The 13327-nt window shown below is 32.9% G+C and overlaps 1 protein-coding gene across 1 annotated transcript; it reads right to left on the bottom strand.

The window, feature by feature from the left end:
• Nucleotides 1–2059: 2059 nt before the first annotated feature.
• On the bottom strand, nt 2060–5430 carry LOC131624798 (DUF21 domain-containing protein At2g14520-like). Its single transcript, XM_058895713.1, has 11 exons — nt 4975–5430; nt 4551–4627; nt 4298–4381; nt 4103–4216; nt 3925–4011; nt 3648–3787; nt 3454–3541; nt 3263–3336; nt 3060–3184; nt 2405–2679; nt 2060–2310 (listed from the first exon to the last, which is right to left on the bottom strand). Exons 1-11 carry the CDS (start codon nt 5150–5152, stop codon nt 2266–2268), a joined length of 1287 nt encoding a protein of 428 aa, XP_058751696.1. The 5' UTR covers nt 5153–5430; the 3' UTR covers nt 2060–2265.
• Between the last annotated feature and the right edge of the window lie 7897 nt (nt 5431–13327).

The following is a 13327-nucleotide window of genomic DNA, read 5'->3' as shown; positions in this document are numbered from 1 at the left end:
GAGATTTTTGAGTTGATAAATTGCAAATCTGCAGTCACACCTATAGAGAAAAACCGTAAACTGGAATCTGATGTTGATGGTGAGGATGTAAATGCTACAACCTTCAAATAGTTGGTTAGCTATCCAAGATATCTATGTAACACAATGCTTGACATATGTTATGCAGTTGGAATGAGAAGTAGGTTTATGAGTAAGCCAGAGTTGTCACATTGCCAAGGTGCTGTAGGATTCTCAAGTATGTAAAAGGGACTATGAGACATGAAATTATGTTCCCATATAGAGTGCTAGATAATGTTGAGCTGATATGTTATTCAGACTCAGACTGGTGTGGTGACATAGTGGACAGAAGAAGTACTACAGGGTATATGTTTGTATCTAGGAGCTCCCATTTTATGGTGCTCCGAGAAACAACCCATGGTTACACTGTCAACCAGTGAAGCAGAATACATTGCTGGTGCATTATCTGCATGTCTGACTGTTTGAATGATGAATTTGTTGCAAGAACTGGAGTTCAATGTGAGCAAACTAGTCAAGCTGATGATTGACAACAACTCAACAATAAATCTTGCAAAGAACCCAGTGTTGAATGAGAGAAGCAAGCACATTGACACAAAGATCAATTTTCAACGCAATCAAGTTCAAAATGGAGTGCTTGAGGTTATTCATTGTAGCACTCAGAAGCAACTTGCAGATGTGCTGACCAAGACGATAAAAACTGAACACTTCATCAATTTGTGGGATGGAATTGGTGTTGCTGATTTTAACTTGAATATGAATTAAGGGATGAAGTTGAAATGTAATCCAAATTCAAGTTAGTTTAGTTTAAGTTTTAGTTACATTTAAATTTTATTTAAGTTTCATTTGGAATTTGACCCATGTATATAAAGTGAAGCCACATTCAGTTAGTTACAAGGTGTGTAACAACTTTGAACATTTAGAAAAATAGATTTTGTTGAGTTAGTTACAGTTTCTCTCACTCTTTTTTTCTACAACAATTCTTTCATCTTCATATTCAACCTTATGCTTCAATGGAGTTGTAACTCCAATAAAAACATACAACTAATATCACTTAAGATATGAGTCCTAGATGAAAAGTTTTGGCCTAAACACTACAAGCCTATCAAGTTTTTTGGATCATATGAAGATTTGAATTGAATCACATAAAGATATGAGTTGATCTATGTTGTTACTTTTCCAAATTTTCATATTCTCTCAACTTCAAAACATTCCTATACGCATGCTAACTCGTCTTCTCATTTTTGGATCAAACTTATCTGAATTGACTATAAACATTTACAAAATTACAGTAAACCAGTAAATTCTATATCAATTAACTTACTATTTCAACATTTCATATTTTTTACAAATATCATATTTTTTTCTAATTCATGCTAGAGCTCATCCTAACTCATTGCCTCTCCAATCTAAGGAGTAAAGCAAATAAGAAAACTCACTCAACATGCATATTCCTAGAGAGATAATGATGACAATTCTTCCCATGTTGATTTTAATTTTAACCTCAAGCTTGCTCACCTATGCTCCAACCTTACTTGAATCTCACTCATATTTTTTAAATATGAACAATGCCTCTCACAATCATACAATATATTTGGATAGATATGATTCTCTGATATTTCCACTCTATAAGTTTAGGTAGTTGGAATTTACCATTTAAAAATGAACTAGTGAGATCGAACTCGCACATCTATATGATGTCTGTACACAGCAATCAATTGAGTTGGTTTAACAGAACCTATTAAATTATAAATAATCTCATAAATAAGTTACCTAACATCTTATCTTTAACTCAAAACCTTAAAATATTAAATTTTATAGATTCTCTCATTTCTTTCATTTTGTCAGTCAAATATAGCTCCAAACATCTCACAATCTTGAACAATCTTGATCAAAGTCAAGATAACCATGTTTGTCCAAAAGACTTGTCAATTACTAACATTTACAATGCTCCCAAATGCATCACGTATCAATATCAAATCTTCATTATCACATAATTAAACCTTTTCTGGCACACCTTACAATAAAAAAATTGATATTGATATATTACTCAAAATTGAAAATTATTAGATTCAAACATGTTACAACAACAAAAGCTTTCACCATCACTACTACTTTTCACAAGGAATAATGGCTAGCTAGTCATTTTCCAATCACAAACTTTTCTCATTATCTAATTAAATTAACCTAAGCAACTTATATATGAATCTACATAAACAAGAAAATCTAACTTTTATCAAGATATCATTGTTATGAGTCTTCAAAATGATGATCTGTCTCATCAAAGATCTCCTCCTACACAAAATTAAATAATAATATAATATAACAAAAGAAGTTTTTTTTCAGGATTTTAAGTAAAATTTATATGAAATTGTTCAAAATAAATTACCTGCAAAAGCTCTTCAATTACATCTTCCATTGTAATAATTCCAACAGCTTCTTCTTTTTCAGGTAGCTTTGGAATTGAATTTCCATCAATTTCCAAAATATCTGAGTAAATATTTTGTGACCATTTTTTGCTCCTAGAAGAACCAGCAGTACTCCTATTTGAATTACTTGAATTTGGTAAGCTTTTTCTCTTGTGAAGTTGCATCTTATTTTTCAACATTTTTTCTTGAGGAGTCTTTTCAATATCAATAGTCACTTTCACATCTCCACCTGAATCTATTTCACAGAGATAATTAAAATCAAAGGAAATTAATTTAATCATGATCGATGAAAATTAAAGAGACAGCAAAATCATAAGACACCGATACTGATATTAGATATTGACGCATGTTAGACATCAGATACGTTTTTATTATAAAATCCTAATACTTGTCGAATATCTAACACACCAACATCAGTGCTTTATGTCAGTGTCACGATTGTTACATGTTAGACACCAGACACAATTTTTATTATCAGATACTAACACATGATAGTAACACATGTCAGACACTTAACATGTCTTTATTCAGAGAAGTGTCATACTAAAAATATCATGTGACACACGACAACATTGTATTAATGATAATCAAAATAGCAATCATGTGCTTAATTACCATTGCAATTATTGTTGGAAGATTGTTGCCCAGTCTTGTCAAAATTTCTCACAACAACAGCCATGTGGCTATGTCCCTTCTGGAATTCATTCAATATATCATACAGTGGCATCATTTCGGGAACCCTGTCAAAATATTTAATAAAATTTAATCATAGATTTATGGCTACTAATTTATTTTAATACTTCAAAATATTATAATACCTTGGTATTTTTCGTATGGTCACACTTTTCACAGGTACTTCCTCTTCTGGATCAATAGTTAACAAATTCTTGATCTAAAAATTAAAAAGCATGCATGCTTAAAACTTAAAACAAAGATCATGAACAATAAAAAGAAATATAAAATTTATTTATATTAAAGGATCATAAAAAATAAAATTTTTGATTTATACCAGAATAAGTCCTATGATGTTTGTAGGCTCTTCATAATAAACAGGAACTCTGCTATGTCCTTTCTCCAATATTACATTCATCAAATCTCTGTTTAATAAAATCAACCATTTAGTTTGAGAATCGAAAATAGTATGAAATTTCGAAAATATATATATCTGAATTTTTATAAATATTTTTTAAATATGTTACTCACCTATCAAGTTTTGAATTAATATCAATGGAAAATATTTCATTTATAGGACTCATAGCATCACCAGCAGTTTTTTCAGAGAGTTCTAAGGCCCCGGCAATGATAGTTGTTTCATCGTGTGTTAGTTCACCGCCTTTTCCCGCCTAACATTAACAAAATTCATCATCAATTAACTACAAATTCAATAATGCGTCGTCTTCGTTGTGACAATAATGATTTATCTGTGACAATATTTTATGAGGAATCATAAAAAAAATTGTTTCGTTGTATTGACGCATACCTCGTTACCATGTAAATTTACAAGTGTTTTCAGCTCAGCTCGGCGGAAAAGGGCTTCGTGGCGATGGCCGAGCAAAAAATCCAACAACTGAATATAACAAATTAAAATTAAGAAATAAAAATCGAAATTGAAAAAAATTCAATAAAAATGATGTTGAATGTGTATGTATTAGTATTACCTTGCTTATTGGATAAGCAACTGGAAAACATATCCATACAAGAACACGAACAACCGGAGCCACTGTTGCACCGATCGTTAAACCATACCGAGAACAAACCGATTGAGGAATAATCTTCAAAGAAAAAAATTAATGTAAACATGTTATAAGCAATATATTTAATTCAAAATGCAAGAAAATTAAAAAAATTCTCACCTCACCAAACAGAAGAATTAGTGTCACAGAAATTAGAATTGCTCCCCAAGCAACAACAAGACTATCAAGAAAGATCGGAAGCGCCTGATCATCAGGTATTAGTTCAATGGTAAGAGTTTAGTCAGGTACGTAATCTTAAAAAACTCAAATTTCTCAAAAATATCAAATGATTGACGATATCACTTTAACGACGAATTATACTACTCAAAAATTTACAAAATAAAAAATAAATAACAGATGAATTTAGATGTACCTCCATAGCAGCTGCATTGCAAATCAAAAGAGTGCATAGCAATAGATGCTGATTTTTTACAACAGGCAATATTTTATCTGAAACAGCAACAAAAAACACAAAATTCAATATATTTGAACTATATATAAACCAGATACATTAATTATATATAGATCAGATACATTAATTATTTAATTTATGAATTTTTTTTAATAATAAAGACAGAAGGAAGTAAGTGAATACATATTTAAAATTACAGTGAATTTGACGAAATCACATAAGACATGGTATTTTACCATTTTTACCATAGCACGTTGTGATTCTGACAAACTCACCGTGCAATCGAACCCGTGCAAAAACATTTAAGCAATAAAGAAAACATCATATGAATTTATTTATGTATAGAACATCAAAACATGACATGAATTTATGAATAGAACAGTACCGGCATGTTTTCGATCCTGAGGAGTACCAGATTTAGCAAGAACCTCAAGGTCAACAAGGCTCAAAGACATGAGACCCAAAGTAAGCCCAGACATCAATCCAGCAAACACAACAAGCAACACAATTATCACTATCCTTATGAAAAACTCCGTCTCACAGCACTGATATTCCACCGCCATTGAAAAATCAATTTCTTGTTACTGTTTCTGATCAATTTCTGAATGAGACAGTGTTGTTAAACTTATGCCAACGTTTGTGTTATTGTAGTACTTGTTTCTGTTTTTTGTTTGAGTCGGCGAGTGAGGAGGATCATTGATAATGAAGCCAGTGTGGGACCTACTGCCATTACTTTAACCGAACTTGGAAGTTTGTTTATAAAAACTTGCATGTGTGTTTTGGTTTGGATAATGCCATTTTGGTCATGTGGAATGCAAACTGTGGGATTTTGATTCTGGTAATATTCCATTTGGTTTAGTTGAGTCTTATGTATGTGAATTATTACTATTATTTGTTATGTGTGATCTCACTCACCACCAGCTGTTAGAAAGAGACATACAAAACTCTGGTTTGTTTATATGTTTTTAAAAGGAGATGCAATCATATTTAAAAAATTTCAAGATAATTGTTACTAATTTGTTTGAACAAAATAAAGGGGAATTTGAAAGTTGGTTTGACTAGTCCATGTTGCTCTCTTATAGTATCAACAAACGATAAATAAGTATTTCAGACTATTCTGTCCAGATGACTGATGCGATTTTAAAAGTTGTTCGATTGTTCTTATGATTTTAAGAAAAAATTGTTAAAGTTATTTATTGTAAGAACTTAATACTAAAATAACGGTAATTAAGCTTGTAGTTTTGAGAAAAAATAAAATTCGTTGGGATTAGATTTCTTCGTCTTATATTCATGTGCTATTGTGATTAGTAATTATGCATTTCTAATTAACATTTGATATTACCATACATCGCTTTGCGTTGTTGCTTACCTTTAAATCAACAACGCGGAAACAATCATGTTACATATTAGACGAACTCTCAGCCTATTAACCAACATGATAATATTAAGATTCAATAGTGGATGATAAACCTAAACCTAACTCCAAAGCTTACCATCTAGCATATGAATTTTTTGGATCTAATTATAAAAAATATTTCTCAGTATCATTTTCAAAATCATGAAAAACATGTTCAAGTTAGTCTAAAACAAGTATTAAGCATAAAGATGATCATCAATATTAAAGCATTATTAGAATTACATAAAACGTCATGATCAAGATCATTATTGAACATTCAGGCGACTATATATAATGCCAACAAAAGATAAATTAACTACTCTTACTCATAGTAGTTGTACAATGATGACCTAGAAGAAAGAAGTTGAGCATCATCTATGTTGATTTTTCTGACAACATTTCTCCTTCAATCTTCTCTCTCTCTCTCTCTCTCCCTCTCTCTCTCTCTCTCTCTCTCTCTCTCTCTCTCTCTCTCTCTCTCTCTCTCTCTGTATTGATGTATTTTTGGTGAGAGTGTAGTACATGTGCCCTGCTAGAGTCTCTCAAATAAATGGTATCAACTGCTATTTATAGAGGTTTGTAACAGCAATCTCACATAGCAATACCTTTAGCTCACCCATCGAACTTTCCTTTTTACCCCGCAAGTTGATTGTTAACTCGTCCAAGTGGGTCTTGCGGCCTTGCTTCGCTAGGCGAGGCCTTGTTTTTTCCTAGCAAGACAATTTTCCTTCACCTTGAAGTGACTTATCCTATAAGGAATATCTCAAACTACCTTTTTTTAGGCGAGATTGTCATCTTCGCCTAGCGAGAAGCCCTTTGTTTCACCATGAAGTAATAGTCTCTTGAAAAAATGTTTGAATTCTTTTGTCTCTCCTTAGCTCGCCCATCGAAATAATTCCTCCGCATAGCGAGAGTATCTCTTCCTGTGTTGCCTGTATTTGGAAGGGAAAATATTGGTTGGCTTGGAGAGGTGACTGTCTTTGCTTCGCTAGGCAAACCCCTGTTCCTCCTAGCGAAGTATCTTCCCTTTTGCTTGATACTTTATGATTTTTTAAACCATGTCCACTTGTGCCTATGAATAATGTAACACCCTAAACCCCCACACATAATTTATCAAAGAATTTAATCAAATAAATTGCACTCGTTTAGGGTGTCACACACAGCAAATACATAGCATGCTCCATAAGACGGGTTACAACATGATATTTTAATACACATATTTGTATTTGGGATGTTTGCACGACATCCAACTCGTATGTCCTATAACACATACTCATATAAGAAAATATATAACACATGTCGTCACATGCTCACATTCAATTAGGGTATCATCGTAGCGGAATCATAATTAAAATAATTTAAAAAATGATATTGCAACTCATGGCGATTAGTCTCATAAACTTCAACTTTCATAACATAAGCAAAAGGAGTTGTATTACCCAACTCTCAACAAATTTGAGACCTCAAAAAACATAATTAGTAAACTTCAACAAAACAAAACAATGAAAGCAAACATTCCCAGCCCGATGTTGCATTATCAAAGCAATACCCTAATAATAAAACAACAAACTAATGGAATCCCCTCCAAGAGCTATCTTCCACTTCAACAATGCTTCTTCTGAGTATTTGCAAGTTGTCCATGGTGGACAATATTAAAGCAAAGGAGTGAGAATACCCTTCAATAATTAGCGGTGAAAACGAGCAGAAGTAGATTAACACATAACACAATATACATGTTATTTAAATTGACACCAACATGTTAAGTATTCTCATCCAAAAAACACACCAACAACGATCAACATAAATGCAACACTCATGCAATACATTCAACACCGACTTAACATGCATGTGGTACCAAATACGAACACTCGGGTGTTAAACGATAGGCTACGATCTAGAAGGGGTGAATAAATCGCAAATCAAATTTTCTTATTAAAATTCTATTTTGAAAAATGTTTAACTATGCCGTGCAGAAACAATCCCGGATCGACGATCGTCTATACCGAACCGTTATCGAAAAGATCAGATATGTGTTAACCAATCGAACGAATACGTAAATGAGGAAAACAATCAATATATTTTCAGCATCTATGTTTGAATATAAATCACACTATAGTAATCAATTTCCAATGAAATAACAAGAAAAATATGACTAAGTCAATTTGTCGAATTAAAAACTCATAGATTGTAATCAACTCAACAAAATAATTTGAAATATTAAACAAAGAGGTTATCTCAAAGTATCAATTGCACAATCAACATTTTCATAATTTACAAGTAAAAGCAAAAGAGAGAGAGAGAGAGACATAAGGATTTGTTTAGGCAGTTCCCTAATCGGTCTCGTTATAGGTACGTCTTCCCCCAATTCTAAAATAATTATGATAGTGAAAATTAACCTTTGCAAATATAGTTTACAAGAGAAAAAGTAGTAATCCAAACCTCTAAATCCTATGGTTGATGTTGATCCTATCTTCTTCTCTTCCCTTGATATTGAGCTCGATCAAGTAACCTGATACTTCCGATTTGATCCTTCAGTTACCGTTACTCCTTTGACAGAAATCTTTTCTTCGAAGCTTTCACTCTGATGAATCCAAATTGTGAACATATTGTGACCCAAGATTACCAAAGTGATCCTCCGGTCACCGTTACTCCTTTAACAGAAACACCCGTTCTTCAAAGCTTTCACTCGGCTGAATTCGAATTGCGCAATCTATTGAAAACTCCCAAATCAAACCTTGATCTTGGAAGAAAACCCCAAGTGGATTTATCTTGAAATACCCAAAGAATTTTCAACCCAATTTTGAACACCAATCCTAAATTGGTCCTTATACACCTAAATCTAGATGGCCCCCAACAAAAATGATTAATTGTAATTGTTGTGTGTATGCATAGAGAGAGGCTAAAGATAATGAGTAATGCTTTGTATATTTCTAGTTTCAATAATGAGAAAGGATGCATGAATGACCATATATATATATGTGTGTGTGTGTGTGTGTGTGTGTGTGTGTGTGTGTGTGTGTGTGTCTGTGTGTGTGTGTGTGTGTGTGTGTGTGTGTGTGTGTGAAAGAATGAAACAGAAAAGATAGGAATGTAAAATTACAAAATGGACATTTTGAACAGTGGGGGTCAACCCATTTAAAGTGAGAGTAAACTCTTAAGGGCAAGGGAGTCGACCCATACTGCCTGGGAAAATCTTCTTCAATAGGAGTCGAGACATAACATTTGGGATTCGAATCCTTCGTGTTTTGTATTGACTCCAAATACTTGAGAGTTGACCCATCCATGACAGTGATTTATTTTTCTAAAAAGCTTTCAGCGGGAGTCGACCCAGAGATCGAGGGAGTCGAATCCTTCATGATGTGTATTGACTCCAAGGTCTTGGGAGTCGTCTCCATTTTGACGGAAACATTTGTTTTCAATTATGCTTCAGAGGGAGTCACTCCTAACACGGGTGAATCGACTCCAAGCATGGTTTTTCATGAAAATTGATATTTTTTATTTTACCTTTTTAACTTAACCAAATGCTTTTGACTTGTTCCTAAGTGTCCTAAGATGAAAATGAAACCTAGACATAGAAAGATAAGGTCCAATATACAAATACTACATATTATCTAGTTTTGATATCATTCAAAACATCTATGAGAAGATATTACACTCACATTAGGTTTATCTCGCTCCCCGATCCCCACCATAGGATCTAATTCCCTCTTGGAATCGGAGCACGGCAAAATCGCTACCATCACCATAGGTAATGCTCCACCGATTCCCAATGGAACTAGCTACTCGCACCCAAACCACGACATAGGATCGAGGCTCATAAAAAAGAGCCGAATTTCAGACAACATGAATGCATGGACTGTCAATATGCAGCAACAACAACACATACAAATTGGCCCATCTTTTGATTATGTATGTCACCAAGAACATAACCGACATAAACAAAAACATGCATATACTTAAAAAATGCAACATCGTTTGCAACACCACCACAACCATAACCATGCTTAATCTAATCAATCATTTAACAGTAACATATAAGCACTTCATCATAATACAACAACATCACTCAACAATCGAGGAATTTATGTATCACAAGTATGCATACTATACAGGTTTTCAAATACATATAAAACCTACAATTAATCATAATAAGATAGTATTTCGCGTCAGCTACCTAATGCTTTGAACGACAACTCATTTGGACTTATGGGTCAAAAGTTATGATCAAAATAGTATGTTGAACTAAATCTGCCTTCGTGATTCGAATTATGTGTTAACTCTAATTCGAATCAAATTAGTCAGAGGCCACAAAAGGGATATGATTCGAATCATAACACAATATAAAAATCTATGATTCGAATAAATTTCGTCTGTACCATTTTTCTTCTACAATTTCACAAAATTTTCACTTCTAAACTCCAAATTTTGACTTCAAACTATCTCAAAACTTTCAGAAATTTATGTAATTTATAATGTCATCATCATAAGATGTTAACTCATATTTTCACACAATTTATCCATCGATTTCATGATAATTTCATGTTTATCATCACAACACCAAACATATCAAGTTCCACCATTGACATTAATATTTATCTCAATGATCGTCATATAATTTACAACACAAAGGCAAAAATGAAAATCGTGATCAACCATGACATAACAACCATTATAACATCAAAGTTCATAATTTTGAATGAAACACCCGATCCTAAAGAGGTTAAGGGTTCCTCCATCTACCCCACATGCTTTAACACCCATTAGAGAAGGCAATCTCCCCTACCTTAGATTTCTCCAGCCAAATTCTTCAAAGCTCTTTCAATGGATGCTCTTCCTATGCCATAGCCCTTACCTCTTCCTCTTTCCACCACATTCTGATTTTATGTATCCAAAAACTCTCCCAAATTCTTACTAACCTTTTTATTAGTAACCTAATCTCTTAATTAGAGACTTCCATCATTCTCATCACTTAACCCCCTATTCACCAAAATGCCCTTATCATCTCTAATTTTATTAATTCCAACCTTGTCCTCAATTTCTTTACACACTCATATTTTCTTATTATTTTATTATTCTAATATATTTACTAAACTAATTTAAACAACTCTTATTATTTAATTATCAAAATAATTCTAATTAGTTCTAATTCATTCCAACTAACTTCTACTCCATATGTTTATTTAACTACCACAACCCACAACTCAATAAAATGCACATAATCACAAATAATTCATAAATAAATTGTTTAAAATAAACTATTCGTAAACGGGGTGTTACAAATAACATGGTTATTAATCTCTCACAAATGTTTTAGCGTATTTTCATGATAAATTGAGATTGTTTCATGTGATTATTTATGCTTTAAGTTAACAAGTGTCTATGTAAAACAAGTAAATTTTTCACTTATCAATCAATATAGCTCTCAACGTTTCAAATGATTACGTTAACGATTGTATCTCTTGATTTGTGAGTTCTTTAACTTGTTTAATGAGTGTTAAATCATTTGATGATAGTATTTTGTGAATAAAACATAAATATAATTTCAACACAAAATAAGAAAAATTTGGAGGATGAAATGGCTTAGTGAATACAAGTTGATAACTGCTTGGTAAAAATAGTAAATGAATCAGATTTGGTTGAAGTTTCTCACAAATCACATGGCAATCTAGACCAATATATTTACTCCTTTCATGAAAAGTGGGGGTGTGAGATAAGTAAATAATTGATATGTTATCCCAAAACACAATAGCTAGCTTTTAAAAAACTATCTTGAAGTCTTGAGTCATGTATTGTGACCATTGAAGTTTACGAATTAACAAGGCCAAAGATCTATATTCATCCTGTGTTAAAGATTCAGAGAAAATATATTTCTTCTTGAACTTTTAGGCTATGTTTGGGAGTTTGGAGGGGAAGGGAGGGGAGGGCTTTGAAAAATAAGAGGAATTTGGTGAAAATGATAAAAAGATTTTGGGTAGGAGGGTTTTGGAGGGTTTCAGTTTATTCATAACACCAAAAACCCCATAAAATAGGGGAACTAAAAAATTGTATTGAAGGAGGGTTTTGGAGGGTTTTGAAAGGCTTACATAAATTTGGAAAATATCTTTTAGGTTGTTATACATTTTTGAAAATTAAAAATTTAGTAATTATAATAACTATTTTATCATTCTAAACAAATTCATTTTTTCAAAAAATGTCAAATATTTTCCTACATTTTTTTAAAATTTTGATTTTGGAAGCCTTCCCCTCCCCTCCCCTCCAAACTCCCAAACATAGCCTTAAGAAATTAAAGAAGAACCAAGTAAAGCACAAAATTCTGTTATACAATTTCTAGTTTTAAGGCACATTGCCCAAATTAACTTAAATAATGGACAAAAACTATTGTTTGGTCATGTATGTTAAATCGATAAACCTTCTTATGAGTCTTGTATAAAAAATAGGGGTAATTCAAAGGAGCACCATCAGTGCTAGAAAGCTTAGTAGTAGGATTAAATTGAATAGTGAAAAGTTTAGTTCTTAGTAAACCATCATCTTGATGGAGTTCAAGCGTATATTTTCTTTAACTAACAAAAGATACCAATGTTAGATCTTACAATTTTTGAGGCACTTTTAGCGGCAACCGGTCCTGTAACAAACAAAGTAAAAAACATAAATTAATTTTAACATATCAATAGTAAATAAAATAAATTTATACACACGCACCTCTCCTTGCCATAATCTCAATTTCAAATGATCGTCAAATTCGGTTAGCACGAAACCGTCACTAGGCCCTTCAAGAAACCCTTCACACTGTGTACAAATGACTCTATTGATGTTAGAGCAGTCACCTCTGTATCAGCCGAAGGTGTAACCTCCATATCACATAGTAGGAACCTCCATATTAACTGGAGCAGTGGCCATCGTTTCTAGTGGAGGAGTCACCTCCATATCAGGTTAGGCCCCAGTTTCAGAATGATGGGGCACAACCACCTTGGCCACCATTTTCACGTCATCATGATCCTCTACATACACAGCTATTGTTTGGACATTGTCACCAATCGCAACATCGGGCTTATGAACACCATTTTTGGCCCATTCATCAATTTTAGCCTGTTTACGTCGGGGCTACTCTCGCCACCCGGATATGCGAATCCTCAACGTCATCTGCCCTCGCACGAGCCTTCGTTGCAGCTTTGTCATAATGCCTAGAAGCAATCGTCTTGTGTATGATTCTCTAGTCATCACTGTAAATTCAAAATGATGAAAAATGAACTACCATATTTTTTAAAAATCTCGAAATCAACATGATTTTCTCTGATTTTTTGAAATATTTGGTTAATCTCAAATTTTTCTTCTACCAATTTTT

The sequence above is a fragment of the Vicia villosa genome, linkage group LG1, assembly GCF_029867415.1.
Source record: "Vicia villosa cultivar HV-30 ecotype Madison, WI linkage group LG1, Vvil1.0, whole genome shotgun sequence".
Lineage (NCBI taxonomy): Eukaryota > Viridiplantae > Streptophyta > Magnoliopsida > Fabales > Fabaceae > Vicia > Vicia villosa.
Note: the sequence above shows the minus strand (reverse complement) of the source record. Positions and strands in the feature narration are given on the sequence as shown.